We start from the raw sequence: 17,004 nt of genomic DNA, 5'->3' as shown, positions 1-17,004 counted from the left end.
GATATAATAATTGAAATTGTCCTACAAGTACATTTTTTCTTTGTTACTGTTTGATGATCTGTGGCTCAAATAAACCTCAAGACAGGTGCATACAGTGTGCACTGTATGCTAATAGTTTAAATGTGGAGCGCTTGACAAATGATCTTGAACTTCAAACCAACAGTGGAGTTATTAATGTTTAAATACCTACTCAGCTCAGTTAGAGTTAAAGTGATCTGTCCTCTTTGTGCATTTTTGCTCCTTATCACCTGCTGTAACTCTCAACCTCTCTTCTGGTCCAATGCATATCAACTTTGAGGTTAATGAGATGGTTTTATCGACATTCAAGATGTGCTATTGGATTAGAATATGAGCATTTCCTATTTTATTATTTTGATGTATAGCCACTTTATTTTGGATTCTCAGTGTTTGCACCTACAGCATTGGGTTAAACAAAAACATTTCTTTGGTTTCGGAGACTCAATCAAAAACTTGTCAAAAAAATGCTTGTTCAAGTAGATTCTTTTTTTCCTATAAACTTTCTGATGGTTGTGATTCCATACAATATCTTCAACGGAAATTATCTAGAAAATGGGAGTGCTCAAGCTCTGCAAACTCAGTATTGTTTACTCCTCTTAGTACATAATGCATCCATTAACTAGTGAAAAAACAAAGTATATCCCATCTCACAAATTCCAAATCAGTATTGGTTGATGATAATTATTTATCACTTTACTGACCTGAAATGTGTGAGAAGACACTGAAATCAATATGTCCTGCAGATTCTTCGCCTCCATGGCAGAAAGGGAATCTATTATGGAGAAATCATGATTTATGTCAACTGTGGGAGGGATGTCAGGTTGAGCAAGGGATGGAGGTTCGAGCCAATAATGATAAATGCCCCCATCCACAGGCCCACCCAGCCCCCCAGTACACTCCTCTGTGAACAGAGGTGAAGCTCTTCAGCACTTCTCTCCATCCTTCCCCCATGTGGTTCTCCTCAGCATTTGCACTATTAAACCTTTATCCAGTCTTATCTTTCCACTCTCTTTTTATCCCTTTCTTTTTTTTTACTCAACAGATATAGTCCCTTCTTCTTCTCTCTTGTGCTTCCCATCTGTTGTTGTCTATTCCCTGTGATCTGTCTATGTGGAGACCAGTGCTACTGCCCATGATGGATTCCAATGATCCAGCGCTTTAGGGAACAAGGAGCGACGCAGTCACCTTTAAGCTGTGGCTGAGCAATCTGTCTCTGTCAGACATCCCCCATACATGCAACATGGGCAGACAGTGAAAAAGAGGATGAGGAGGGGATGAGGAAGAGATATGGCCAGGAAGGTGTACGGATAGGATCAAATATGCTAGATGGAGATTTAAAAAAAAAGAATGCATTGAGGAGAGGAAGCAAAAATCCATCAATCTGGTGCCACACCATTCAAATAACAATCTTTTGAATTATTCTCGTAGCCTACCGTATGCTACAATGCATACATTTTAGTATAATTAGTAAGCTCATTACCAGTGGGAAATCTAAATGTGTTGTACAGTAGCTATTGAAAACACGACAATTGGTGAATAGCAAAATTTGGATTATTTAAATCAGTGGGTTTGACATTTCTGGGTTTGGTAAGGCTTTCATTTCAGTTTGATTAGTATTGAGTTCTGCATCAATGCAATCTGCTGCAAATGACAGGTTCATTCATACCAAAAACACTCTGAAATGGTCAATGAAAATTAGCAACAACATAAAAATGTTATTATTTATTAACGTACATCATCAATAGCGACTAGAATGATTTTCTCTTATGAGAGCTATTAATATTTACTGAAAATAATGCCCCCTGATTACCAGAGCCACCCTGACCTGTGTTTGCATGTTCTTTCAATTTGTGTTTCCTCTCACAGCCCAAGGCAGGTCAGGTAAGCCAATAACTGACTCTAAGTGTGAGTGAGTGATTGTCTATCTGTGTTAGCCCTGTGTTCGACCGCCCAGTGTCCACAGAGATAGACCCCTCACTGCCCCCCTTACCCACTACCAATAGGAATAAGCAGGTAAAAGGAATGAATGGATGAAATAATGAAAGCAATTCTGTATCTTAAAGTTAATGCTGCCTGTACTTCACCAAAATGACTGGGTTGCACACATTCAGCAGGTGTCTGCTGTGGATGTGTAGTAGGATCTTTTTTCACTGCATGGTAGCAGGAGGGCATGAGGTGCCTAGTGTGTAACTGACGGAGACAGATAGCAGTCAGATGTGATTAGTTCCGGCTTGGTAAGCAGTCCATCGGTGGCATGGCTGACTGAAGAAAACAGAGAAGTGCAAAGGCAGCAGTGGAAAGATGGTAGGTGTTTCGCAACAGGGCAATCAGTCAGCCTACCTTATATAACATCCGCTGAGCAGTAGTTATTCTGATTTAAAATTTAAAAAAAAAAAAAAAAAAAAAAATATATATATATATATATATATATATATATATACATATATGTATATGTATATTATAACACCTTTGTACGGACATTTATACAGTTCTGTAATTCAGACATCATGAAATATTGCAATAGAGGCCATAGCCAAACAGACGTGACATCTACTGTGCCTTGTTTACATTAGTCTTCATCTGCCACATATTCTGTATAAGTAAACATCAGTTATATGCTTTGAATTGACTCTGGTAGTTTGACCTTCTGTATAACACCTTCCCGAATATGCAAGTAATCTAATATAGTCTAATTTTCTATATTTAGACCACGTTGGAACTTTTCATAAGTATGCATTTACACTCAAAATGCTCAAGTTGATTGACAAATAAATGAAATAAAATCTAGTTAACATGCTGAGATGCATGAATAAATAAGACAGCCCCACTCACCCCAACACCATATTTGCTATGTTGCACACAGATACCTCCCTGCTCTTAAGCTTTAGCAAACAGGATTGTCCGCTGCAAATTTACATATAGGATGGATAAGCAATGATATCCCACTGCACCTGCGTAGTGTGTTGGAAATGTTAGTCCATATGTGAATTAGCTATTATCTTTCTAATGACAGGAAAATAATGAATAGGAAAAACAGTTTATCTAATTTTGGATTACTCATACAATGCACTAAATGGCATAAAATGTTCTAAGTCATTTTTCGGCCACGTGTTTTCAAAAGCGTTTTTAATCTACTCAGTACCAGTAGACTCTAACAAACTAATATTACTGCCCAAAATGTCTAAAAACCAAAATCTCGTTATACCAGTTGAACGATCAATCTTTATAGATTATAGTTAGTAACTAGAGTTAATATTCTGTAAAGATAAGAGTTGTAAGGATTCACGTTTACTGGTGTGGACTGAACAATAGCAGAGGTATTGGTGCACAAACAGCTGACAAAATGTCTTTTTCGAACAGGAACATGATCTAAATACTAATCAAACATCATTTACAGCTGGCTTTATTTGAGGCTCCTGAGAGACTGTCCCATACTGCTTTTTCACCATGGTAACCAGGGATTCATTTCAGAGGTGTCATGCTGCATTACCATCTCACCGGCTCATCCACTCCCCTCCGCCCTCTGGCTCACTTGCTTTTGTCCCCCATCTTTTCAGAACCCTCAATCTCAAACCTGCCCAGCATTCTGCAAGGAAAACATCTCGTATCTCGCTCTTGCTCAGATATTATACCGGTGTGATCCCTCTGCCTTACACACGTATGCAGACACACACAGAGATACTTGCATGCGCACATACTGCAGAGTATTGACACACTTTTAACCTATTTTCACACACAAAAACACAATTTCTCAAGTATTCACACCTAAAATATCTAACCATCGTGGCACCTATTGAAACAGACCAACACGTGACATTGTCAACACACTGAAGTAACAATGTGCATATCTAAAAGGTAGGGTGTGCTGGCCTTCTGAGCAGCTTTCTGGTCCTATCTCTGGAAGAGCAAATGTCACACTTTTCTTTGCATCCCTGCAGCACTAAACCCCGAATTATTATTTTTCTAATAACTCTATGGTTGCTAGTTACTTTATTCTCCATAATACTGTAGAACTTTTACTTAAACTACTGTATTACTCTCTGAACCATGTTGTACATTGATAAATGAGGTAATTACTTTAAGTTAACACTGGTCCAGGAGAAGGGGGTCATACCTCAACTACACCCATAAACTTCTGTCAATGACTGCTTTTAAATAGAACATTTACCCAAGGAATTTTCTAATTTGCCTCTCATTCACACCCATTCACAAGCACATTCACACGCACCAATGGCAGCGAACTGCCATGCAAGGGGGTAGCCTAAAGACTGACTGAGTGTCTTGCTCAAAGACACCTCGACATATGGACAGGATGAGCTGAGGATTGAACCACCCGTGAACGGAGGACAACATACTCTACTTCCTGAGCCGCTCCTGTCAAGCCCACTTACACCTGGTTAACCCATCATGTGTTTGTCTTAGCTTATCAACCACCCTCTTTTCCACCTCCAACCCCATTCAACCCATTACCCAGCCTTCTATGCAGTCATTCATCCTCACATTCATGCTCTCATTCCTTCCTACACTCAGTTTTATGTATACCTCTCCAATCTCTCCTCCATGCCTCTGATATACAATCTGGGGCTACAAAAAGGCTGAAGCCTGAGAGATAGATTCCCAACATTGAGTCATTTTCCCTCTGAGGTTCCACATGAGCAGCCAAAGTCCAAGAACCTCCTTCTTCATTCATCCTCACAATCATTTATCCTCCCTCTAAATCCATTCATCCTTATCACCTAAATGCTGCCTTTACATCATTTAACCTTAATCATCAAGTAGCATTATTCTTTGCCAATAAACAAATCACTTCCACTTTAAAGGGCCTAAAAGGGCAAGACGTGTGTTCCCTTTGCTGCATCCCATTGGTCAAAGGTCATGTCTTTGACTGGACGTGCTATGGAGGAAGAGGCAAACATGAACCATCATAAGAGCCATATCAAGCCAAATCTACTCTGAAACAGAAGAGCTCTGATTTCAGTGCAGAAGTAGAGGTGTGTGTAGATGTTTCCACAACAATCTGTGGAGGAAGATTCAAGCTTAAAAGAGAAATCTTGGACACCCTTTCCCTACGAGAGGCAGCGAATGGCATAAGTGATAACTATAAAAATACACAGTCAATCATAAATCCTCTGAAAGTGGTTTCCAGGCACATTGTCACTTTTCACAATACTCTAGTCTAGTGGGTCCTTCTTTCATACAGAATTTTTTCAACAAGACAATAAGCAATTCAAAGTGCCATTCAAATAAATACAAGATATAAAATGTGTTTCCCTCTCTGTCTGAGATGAACTATGCCAGCAGTCGGTCTAGAGGTCAGAAATGGCAGCAAATTCAAGCAGTTCTTTGTTTAGATGAGTCCCAGTGATCAGAGTGCATTAAGGAAGCCCTGACCCCCTATGTATGCTGGAGAGTGGGATTTGGCATCTTGCCACATCGAGCAACACAGAGGCGTGCAGAGGGTTTACCCTTTGTTTTGTGTAAAATGGTTTCCCGGGGCTGCAGTTTGTAATAACAAAGACAGTGAGCCCTGTCTGCATGTGTGATTATGACAAGGCAGCCCCCCTCATCAGCCATTGCTCCCTGGGTACTGTAACACACACAGTCCAGGAGCAAATCGGAGAATTTTCTTACATGAAAACTGGCAACGAAGGGAAAAAGACGAAGAGAAAATCACTTTCAGTCTCATCTTTCGTCCTTGAATAAAATCAAATAGTTTATTTCAGTGCTGACGCAGTAATATTATTCATTCAACATATCTAGTATAAATTATCAATAGTACCTGCATGTCTTCAGTAGTATTTAATTTCAATGTCTCTACATCAGTCCTCAGTCAGCATTGTGTTGTAACATGTCATTATTGATTGTCATGCCTCTTAATTAAAATAACAAATGTCCTTGTACGTAAATCTGACAGATATGTTTATTGCAACCCTGGTGTATTCAATTAAAAAATAAAATAAAATATTCAGCAGTTTCTGACTAATAATACGATTTTGAAAATGATTTCACAAAATATCATATAAAGGCTACACAAGGTTTTTAGGTCTCAAAAGACAGACAATAGCGGTCTAAAATATGTAGCACAAGAACTGTATTTCTTATAAGGGTTATGGTGCACACACAAGCCCTCTATAAAAATGAAGTGTGGTGGCCCATATCAAGGTCTATGTGAACAAAGGTCAGGCGTATGAGGGTCACGGCCTCAGTGGAGCAACCAACCATGGCGACAACCTTCCTTTCTCCAGCACCTGGTGCTACCTTAAAGCAGTTTTAACCTGTCCAGGTTCCATTAGTGAGTTGATATTTCTCCTGCTATACTGTCTTAATGGCATCAGATTAATGGAATCAGGCTTTAGGGAAAGATGGCTCTCTTTCAGTTTCAGCTAAAAACACAGATGTAAAAAAATTAAAGAAGCCTCAGGGTGAAGCATCAAAGCCTCGAGAAATCTAATGAAATTAAAAATGTAAGACGAAATATTTATTATTTATTTTTAAAAAAAAAAAAAAGTGATAAAAGAAAACCACCTGAACTGATCTGTTGTGTGGTTCGACCAGTGGAAAGCAACAAGTAAATCAAAGACTTTGTGGTTGTGCTTATGCATCTAATACATAACAGCTATTTCACTTTAAAAGTTGATTTATTTAAGAACTCACTGTATGTTCACCCACGTTTTCCTAAGCATACAATGATGCTGAATATTCCTATCTACTATAACCAAATGCATACTGTACACAAGACTCTTTGAATGGGTCATTACATTAAATTAGCCTTCCTAATATGTATCCAAGAGCCCCACGGTAAACGTGCTGTATACTCTGGGGCTGCTGACACAGACAGGGAGCTCTAATGGCCTGCTGTATTAGTGGGTTAATTGCCATGTCCTGGTCTCCATTGGATTATGAGTTGGGGCGTTTTAGCCTAATTGTGAGCCATCCGCAGCCCACCACCAGTGCATTGTGGGACTATTAAATGTTGGAGATGGTCTTCAGGATGCACCTGATGTACAGCTGACTCCTCATAGAAAACTGGCTTGGTAGTAGACTGCCACCTGCTGACACCATACTATAACTGACACGTCTTTGACGATAATAGAGCCGACACAAAGGACAGTCATTCTGGTGACTGAAACACTGATGTTAAATGAATTTGTACTATACTACACGGTGTGTTGTCTTTTACCATCACCTTTAATTTTGGTTCACCTGTTGCTGCAATGTTCAGTGTCTTCATCTGCACTCTTCTGTACTTTGTCTTGTCTTATCTGTACTCAGGCTAGTGAAACTACTGTACGCACTCAACTTGGTTGCTTTGGTGGGATACAAGATGCATGAAATATCTAAAATGTAACTTTAACTAAAAGATTTAAACATACGCTACACAGCACAGTAAATGTGATTTTGTATATATGTCTGTTGTTTATTTATGCAAACAGAAATGCAATTTCCCACAATGAAAAACTGGTCCTGGTCGCACACAATAGAAAATAGAGTGATGAGATATCTCGATTTTGATGAAATGTAAAAAGTTCAAATTGTTTTAAATTGCATGCAATTAGATTACATGCAGCCTTTCAGTTCATTTAACAGGTTTATAATTTTAACAGTTTTTGAATCTCAGAAAGCGGGGTATAAACCACAACAATTACAAGCCAACATTGACTCGCAATAATAAATAAAAAACAACAATGAAAAGCATTAAGTCTTCTTCAATGACATTCCTATATAAATTTTACTTTTCTTTTATTCGTGCTTTCGTGTATTTTCTGACATTATAGTATTATAATATACTTTTTTCTAATGCTCCTTCCGTTAACATGGGAAATGAAGAGGGCAAGCTGACACAAAAGTAGATCCTCAGTTGCTGTCCTCTTGCTAGACTGCACAGGAAATTTGCATTTTAATAGCTGAAGCTCCTTGGTCCCCCCTGCATCAGAGTGAAAGCTCAGCTGAAATTGTGGGTGACTGCCCCGAAACAACTGATTGAAACACACTGGCTCCCACATAAACACAAGCAGAAAAAAAGAAAAACCTTGACATGGTCATAAAACCTTCTGGCTGGATGCACTTCATATGCAGTATAATGAATCATTTTATTAGATATAATTTACCATTTGCCACATAATGATACCCTAATTAAACCACGGAGCCAGAGTCTTTGGTAAAGAATAATTTGACAGGACAATTAGTCTCCTCCAGGTTAACATAGTCACTCTGACTTGTACCTACTGCCACCATTTACGTAAACAGTAATAGAACAGAATGTGGATTATAGTTCGTGAATACTTGACATGGACACTACAAATTACAAATGATATAGGACAAAATAAACACAGTGAATCAATTGATGTGTTAATTTAGTCTATTTTCATTTACCAGACACTTTAGCTGTTTAATTATAATATCAAAAAAAATCTTAGTCCCTTTAACCAAGAAACGTCTTGCACATCAAACCACGTGAGACATGAATCTTCTGCTTTTACTTTGCCACATCTTTCACAAAGCTCCTGAACATAGTAAAAGCAACTGGTCCCAGTCAATTGTGTGAATCCCAATGGATCCCCAAAAGGGATGGTTGAAGTCTTTATTTGTTTAGAGGCCAAGAGATTTTCCATACAGTTTATGTATTTTTATAATGCAAAGTGATGTCTGATAATTTAGTTTGATGTCTGCAGCCAAGGCAGTGTAAAGAAATGCTCGAGACCTGTGTGGAAAACTCTTCTCAGAGAGTTAAACTTTGCAGAACTATTTTTTCTTAGCATGTTTAAGGCAGGTTCCTACTACCTGCTAGTGGGACTCTAAATAAACTATAAGCTCAACATGGTGTGCTGTATATCCTATATAGTTTGAGGCCGACTCCTTTCCTATAGCGCCCTGTTCATTTACAACAAGTTCCCCACCAGTGTCAGGGAATCTGTCTACAGTACAGTCTAACATGCCCTCAGTATAGTCTAAATCAAGTCCCACCTGATCTGCCATTTTCTTTTCCTCCCTCCTCTCGGTGGGTAATGAAACTTTCAAATGTGCTATTTTTCTGTGTTGTGTGTGGAAGATTGAGAGCTGTAGAAATTAAGAAAAAGGAGCAGGGATTAGTTGGATACATTATATTATATGAACTGAGTGAGAAGTATGTGCACTGCTTACATAGAACTATGCACATACAGTATGTCCCGAAAGCTTAAGAATATGAATTTACCTCATGGAGCCCTTATATTGAATCGTAACTTGTTGTCATGCTGCCATCTAGAGGTAAACAGCTGGATGACAGATTTACATTTGGTGCCCCGTTCTGAATATTAATGTGTTTGCTACAAAGTGGTGAGGGATTTTAACAGTTTATCAGATTCTGATGAAATCCATATGGTCACAATGTTACTGACACTACTTCTATGCTTGATCAAGTCAAAAAGTATTCTCCTGAGTATTTTAAACCTGGGGTAGAAACCTACGGTGTGAGATTATAAAGGACTTCTAATATGCCTTTTTCACAGCAAACATTTCGATTGTTATAGAAGCTAGCATGCTCTATTAAAGTGTCCCAGCCGTGACAGACTGACAGTGAGCCCGCATGCACAATAATAGAAACCTGAAACCGAGGCAGCTAATTTTACACCTGTGATTTTGCCACTGTGTCAGATGTTTGCATGTCAAAATGTCTTCGCTGAAAGGGGCCTATTTAAAGTATGGAAAATCCACTAGATCTGAACTGGATGTGAGTATTACGCTGATTATTAATCACACACAACAATACTTTATTTTCAACTATTTATTTTATTATTAATCAGAGCATTATAGATATTTGAAGGTGATTTGGTTTCCTGGGCGTGGTTGCACCAGCTGTGATGCTGCAAGAAAAAATTGTTAGAGCGTGAAGGATATGCACAAAGGATATGAGGTCTATCTACAAATTTAACACAAGCAGATGCACCACAACAGTAAAAACCCATCTGTTCTGTAAGGATTTACTTTGCAAACGGCAGGATTTTATTTGCTGATTTGCAACACAGGAATCCATCTGATGTTTGACTCAACAGTCTACATCAGTAAGTTTGTTAAATCATGTAGTTATTTTTTGTTCTCACTGGATTTCACTGGGTTTTATCTCAGGGTCTGCTAATGTTGAGGTGCAACCACATTTTGGAACATACACAAATGAACTAGTTGCTACGTATTCTTTGAGGCAGACTTGACAGTTTGACATAAGAACAAAGTTATGCACGGCATCATACAGTTTGGTAACTGTATGATGGAAAAGACTGAGCACAGCTTGAGTGCGAGGAATGTCAGGCCTACAAATACAAAATAATAGCTGAATCAAAGATTTACAAACATTTTCACATGTGATTTCTCAGGTTATAGTCAGTAGTGAGGCACTCATATTGGACAGGCAGTTTATTTACAAATAGCAGACCCATACACACAAAAAAGAAAGTAATAATGGCAAATTTTCCAAAGAATGTAGGGTAATGGGGAATTTTTATCCAACAGATCTCAACAATATAAGCACAATTTCCCTCCATCTCTAATTGCTACTGGCATAGGGCATCAAAAAGGACTCAAAAACATACAATCACCAACGGTCATCAGCAATTTACTTTATAAAAATATCACCATGGTGACCCACAGATTCACAGAATTGACCGCGGAAAGAAGGACATATTTACAGTAACCCTCATAAAGGGAAAAGTGAAAAGAAAACCATTTGGGAACAAAAAAAAAAAAGGTGGAGGAAAAGATGAGCAGTGCAGAGAGGGTCCCAAAAGGCAAAGCTTGAGCAATTCTTGCTTTAAGGTCTCTAAATGGACACCTCTTAAATCTTTTTTCATTTGTCCTGTAAAGACCAGACAAACAAATCAGTTAAAAAGAGGATGGTACAATTTGTGAAGTGTAAAGAAACATTTTAAATGCAGAACTTATAAACTCCTCATTTACACTACAACAAAAATAACTGTGCAAAATTACAGGAAATACAGTGCATCCTTTTCATTTTGATTGTGTCTTCTTGATTTGAGATGCATGCAAAATGACCTTTGTGACTTTAAATGAAAAAAAAAAAAAACTTTATAGTACAGGTATATCCACAGTTACTACTCGACTTATTATAAAATACTTATTAAACCTGAAATGAGAAAATATACACTGCAATAGCAACAATTCAATATGAACATGACCAAAACAGAAACAATTACATTATGAGAAGACAGATTGTTGGATATGTTGGTACTTTACTTTAGGGTGGACAGTTATAAATTATTATTTATTACTCATTACTATTTATTATCAATAGTGTCATCAAGTAATTGACAAACCTCCCGTTGCTCCTGTATCAGTAATACCTTTGCCTTTTGTGTGGTAATTTGTAAATGCTGTATGTACATTAACTTTGTTTCAAACTTTGTTTCAAAATAGTCTTTAACAATTGTTTATCCCAATTATTCCCCATCTTTTCTACATTTATTCATCTGTAGGCAACTTCAGCTACTTTATCAAACTAGATAATCAGTTATATACCCTAAAGTAAGGTTCTGCAAAAGCTATTAACAAAATTTGACCTGTATGCATGTGACATTGATGTTACAAACACGCATACAGTTTTTCTTGTATGATAAAGCAACACCATTATCAGCTTTACTGAAATTTTAGGATGACAGCGATGCAGCGAGGGAGAGTAGTGGCTTCAAACAAGCTTCTTTTCTTTTGTCCATTATTGTAGGTGTAAACAAAAACGATTTGTATTTCTCCATAGGCAATTTCTAATTGTAAATAGAGAAATGTAGTTTTAGACATAAAGTCTCAAGAAGGTAAGAGCAGAATGACTGGATCTGTCGCAGATAAATATGCCTACAAAGTGCCAATTGAAGTTTTACACTGAAACTAGATCAGAATGTGCGGCAGGTTGGGAGAGGTAGTCAAAAATGTGTGGCTGAAGGGTCAGTGGACAGAGAGTGAGATGTGCTCTCAGCGTCAGAAGGAGATCTCACCTCATAGTTGTTCTGTAGTACAGCCAAAATGGACAGACTGACTCGGTTTAGTATCTAGAATGAGTCTGCCAGTGCTGAAGGAGCAGGGGAAAAAAAAGATGAAAGGTCCTGCCGGTCACGATTGAGACCAGCACATGAAAAGAATAACGAACAATAAAAGACTCATATACATATAGTCACTACTCACACAGCAGCCTATAGCTATATCGTAGTTGGGTTAACTGTATATATACTATACAGTGTTGTGAATTTTCAGTCAGTTGGAAACATAAGCACTGGAAGATACAGTGAAAGCTTAAAATGACTGAATATCTTTTCAAAGTAAAATAGCGATTTCTGTGATTGGCCCATTGTCTTTGACAAAGTGAAGCCTGCCATCACACCTTTGCTAGATGTGTGGAATCTATTCATTTCAAATGAATAACATCTATGAAAGATTGATACTGTTCTTTTTAAATAAAACCACAGTTCCATTTGTCCAGAGCAGTTTAGACCAAAAAATGTGCATTTACCCACCTGGTGTGAATGCAGCATGCAACATGATACATGCATATGACATGGGTAAGAGATAACATACCACAATGTGAACAACACACTGTAAGGCCAACGTGCTAGTGTCACTCCTCCAAGTGGATGAAGTGTGGAAATCCAGGAAGCAAATAAGCTCTGAACTCAGAGTGGTTTGAGGGGAACGTGTTCTCTCTTTATATTTTTATGAGCAACATCATCGGCTAATACCATTAGCCCTTACTGATGACTGACATAGTGAGGAAGCATGAGGTGGAAGGTGCCCTCTGCTGGCAAAAGATGAGATGAGGACAGGGTGACAGCCATATGGGAAAGGATCAGGACAGCACACTGGTGTTCTGTGAATCCACGTCTTGCATGCTCATGACATCTGTACTTACTCCACTCTCATATATAGGGTTGTCGAAATCTGACTCTTCTGTCATATTGTCATATGGTGGCGAGGATGTTGGCATTCTGATAGCCTTCCCCTGCAGTCTGAGTAAAGAGTAGAGAAACAGGGAACATCCTGTTAAGGCTCCTTTGGTTGCAAATGAAATAAATGAAGTTTAAAGTTATTACTTACTTTGCAAAGTAGACATATATCCCGAGGACAACCACCAAGATGATTGCAGTTGGAATAAAAACTGCAAGGGCAATATTGGTTCCCTCCATGTCATAATTGCTATTAACAGCTAGAGGGAAAAAACACAAAACCAGGTGTTAATTCTGTGAAATATGCATTCAAAAAAAATAATTAGATTGATATGAAGTGTTTCAAAACATGGCTCACCATCTAACCTGCGTTCGTTCACATGCTGGGTTGACGATGCTACAAAGACACAGTTGCAGTTTAGTCAGTATTTGGACCAGAGTTGTATAAACACAAAGCACAGTGCTTAGATTACACTTAGATATAAAGTGCAAAGTCTTCGCATTCACAAAGAACAACAAAATCAACATCGCACATCGTATAGTCTATGTCATACCGTATTTCCAAATGGTGTGACAATTGTAAAAGCGGAAACGTTTGCTACAGTGTGTGGATGTGGTTCACCTCTGCAGGCTGGGGGAGTGCTATTCCACTGTGACGGGTGTCCAGGGACACAGTAGATGGTGGCCTCACCCTGCAGCTCGTAGCCTGAGTGGCAGGAGAAGGTCAGTGTCTCTCCTGCCTGGTAGAAGGCCTTCTCAGAGCTCTGCACGCTGGTGGAGGCAGCGCCGGGGTTCCTGCATGGCTCGTACTTTTCAGCTAAGAAGAAGGACAGTGCCTTGCGTCACAAAAACATTCTTATGCATCTTTTTCAAGAGTAGAAACACTGACACTCATGTGAAAACATATAAAGGCAACACATTAACTGAGGCATGAAAGGCAAGATTTTGTTTTGCAAAGCATGCAAGTAAAGAGTAGGGCTAAATTAACTTCAGGCTTGAATGTTGAAAACACAGGGGCATGATGTGGCTGAAATTATAACAAAACCAGTTGAACGTCCTCACCAAAAAATGCATTAAATTATAGCTATGTCATAACTGATCTATCACAAAAACAATGATCCAGGAGATATTGTGTCAAAAACTTGGATCTGACTAAACCTTTCATAAAGTCAGTGGAAAACTGAAGTGGAAATCAAATTTAAAATAACAAAAATACAGACATGCTTCATGGGCTTGTTTCTGCATGTTCTGAAATGAACAAAACACTAGTCATATTTTTTGAGATAATCAGAGGTGTAACTAACAAGCTACCCATTCATTCAATTCGAGGGCATGACTCTGTGCTTTCGCTTTAAATAGTGAACCATAAATAATTCAGTATATCTGCATTGGCAGGGGTGAAAGTAACGAATTATATTTACTCTCGTACTGCAACAAAGTCTTTTTTTATTTGTGTACTTGCACTTTTGGGAGTTTTTTTAAGGAAGCTGCTGGTGAGTCTGCAGCATCGCGGTCTGTGGCCGCTGGAGGGCAGCGCTCCGTGTTCAGAGAGGAGCCGCCCTCAGCTCACGGTCTACACACCCGGTCGAGGGGCTGAGTGGTGGTTTACATCCACCGACCCAGGGTCAGGGGGTGCGAGGGCTGCGTCCGCACCTGCGCCGGGTCTGACTGTGCCAGAAAACGAAGGATGGTGTCGTGGTTCAGGTTGGCATTAGCATTAGCATAGCTAAAGTCCGCGTCTGCCTCAATTAATCACCGATTTAAGGAACCACCCGGCAACCACCACAAATGTCCCAAATCAAACACCCCTGCCATGTTGCGCGACCAACAGGTGCATGCTGGGTCTGGCTAAAGGCTAAAGGCTAAAGGCTAAAGGCTAAATTACTGACGGTGGATCCCTCAGCTGTGACTTCCTGCTTCACTCCTACCGCCAGTGAAGTCTTGCCACCACCTTTCCGCTATTTCTGGTCGTCCCTGGTGACACTGTAGAGCTCATTCAGCTCAGTGTTAAAAAAAAAAACAACGAAGTGAGTCCAGAGAGGCTGAGTGGACTGCTTATATTTTTTGCATTGAGACTGAGGTTGAACTGGCCCAGAAGCAGGGTTTAGAGCGGGCCGTGGAGGACGAGACCCGCAGAGTAGCGGTCGGACAGGCGCGTGCAGCGCATGATTAAACTCAGCGTGGAGAGGAGAGAGCCTCGACGGCGACTGCGCTGCCTAGCAACGCGACGCTTCGCTTGTCAGCTCGCCCGCAGCGATGCTGAAAGCTGTTTTGATTTAGCTTAATAGTGCTAAATGAAAGTCCACGGGCACCCGCCGTGGTATTGAGGTTGTCCTATTATTTTGTCCAGCCCATTTATATCAGTGAAGGCAGGCTCAATAACAGAAACATCTCTGTGTATGTAACATCTCTATATGTATAATGCATTACAGTTCAACAGCACCACAAACGATCCACATCCTCCAGAATTATCACACAGTCGAATCAACACCTCTGTAAAACAGTTTTGTTAAAAACTGAACATTATAACCTTCATGACAGGAGGATGTATTGCAGGACTGTTTTGTTAGACTGCATTAGTTTTAGCCAGACGTACCTAATAAACTGCCAACTGAGTGTATATTGGTAATTATCACTTGTGTGCACAGGCTGCAAATTGCCTTACTGGAATTTATTGGTTGCTTCCTGGACTGGTTCTCACCTAGGAACTGTGAATATGCATTGAAATAGCAATGCATATACGCCTGGCAGCATAAAGATGTTATTTCATTTAATAGTTTTATCATAAATCATTATTATCACCAAATAACATTTTTTATCCCTCCCTCCACTTCCCTAACCTTTGCTCGTGGTAAATTATAACTGACTTACTTTGTACTTTTAACTAATGTACATTTTTGCACAAGTAATTTTACTACTACTTGAGTAAAATTTCTGTTAAGTAACAGTACTTTGACTTGAGTGCAGTTTTCTAGTTCCACCCCTGTGCATAAGTCATAGTTTGGCACCAAAGAAACAAGTTTAGCACAACAATAACACATTCAATATATATTCAGCACTCACACAGCGTGCCTGTGTGCAAGAGTATGTGCGCGTGAGTGTGACTTGTGGGACTTACGGACACACTTGGGCAGCCTCTCGCTCCACTTGGGCGTGGCTGAATCTCGGTTGTAGCAGGTGAGGAGGCTGCTGCCAGACAGGATGTAGCCTTTATTGCAGATAAACTGCACTGTCGATCCAACCGTGAAGCGGCTGCCTGTGATCACCTTACGACTATGCTCCACATTTCCAGGGTCCTGACACGTCATAACTGGTGAATCACAAAAACAAATGAAGATGATTATTTGTTATCATTGCCATTGGTGATGGTAGTAGTAGAGTAATAAAAAATCTAATTAACAAAGGAAAGTAATTATTGACATAATAGTATGGGTAATATTATTATATGGAAAATGCAGCTAATGTAGCCCCCAGCCAATAACTTCAAACAGGGATAAGAAGCAGGCTACAGAGGTCTGGTAAGCTCACATCTTTCTAACTCCACACACCATTTCTTTTTTTTTTAATTTTCAAACTTGTAGTCTTCAGCCCCAACCAACACTGCCTCACTACATCACTTGAGACAAATGATCAGATTTTACTCAGCTCCCCCTGGAGCTACAAAGTTATTCAACTTTTCACAGATGCAGTAGTCCTCCCCAAGACCTGTAAACAGACTTTGATGTGTACAATGTCACCAAAGGTTCACAAATGTTGTACATCTGCTCAGTTGCAACCACTGCAACTAAGCAGGGTCATAGGCCAAGGGCCAGTTAGTAGTATTGGACAGTTTAAAAGAGATCTGCTTTAGCAAAAAGAAAGTCACAATTTGACAGACACTAGAGTTTATAGGGGCTTGTAAATGGCTTCCAATTGGCCACAACATTAAAACCAGTAACTGGTTTTAATTTTGTGGCTCATCGGTGTGTACCGTATACAGTTTGTTTTCTATGCAAGTAACTGATTAGGCATTTCATTTCTTTCATTACCTCAGCCAAGGAGGTTAAGTTTTCACCTGTGTCTGTTT

At 39.4% G+C, this 17,004-nt stretch overlaps 1 protein-coding gene across 1 annotated transcript in view; it reads right to left on the bottom strand.

The window, feature by feature from the left end:
- Positions 1–11,066: 11,066 nt before the first annotated feature.
- Positions 11,067–17,004, bottom strand: part of LOC120802901 (seizure protein 6 homolog) — an 85,355-nt gene continuing 79,417 nt past the window's right edge. The window contains exons 12-16 of the mRNA XM_040151084.1: positions 16,057–16,248; positions 13,561–13,755; positions 13,297–13,335; positions 13,090–13,198; positions 11,067–13,001 (exon numbers count right to left, since the gene is read on the bottom strand). Of these exons, the coding sequence (XP_040007018.1) occupies positions 12,842–13,001; positions 13,090–13,198; positions 13,297–13,335; positions 13,561–13,755; positions 16,057–16,248 (695 nt within the window). The 3' untranslated portion in view covers positions 11,067–12,841. The remainder of the gene's footprint in view (positions 13,002–13,089; positions 13,199–13,296; positions 13,336–13,560; positions 13,756–16,056; positions 16,249–17,004) is intronic.

The sequence above is a fragment of the Xiphias gladius genome, chromosome 17 (genome assembly GCF_016859285.1).
Source record: "Xiphias gladius isolate SHS-SW01 ecotype Sanya breed wild chromosome 17, ASM1685928v1, whole genome shotgun sequence".
In the NCBI taxonomy this organism is placed as follows: Eukaryota; Metazoa; Chordata; class Actinopteri; order Istiophoriformes; family Xiphiidae; genus Xiphias; species Xiphias gladius.
Note: the sequence above shows the minus strand (reverse complement) of the source record. Positions and strands in the feature narration are given on the sequence as shown.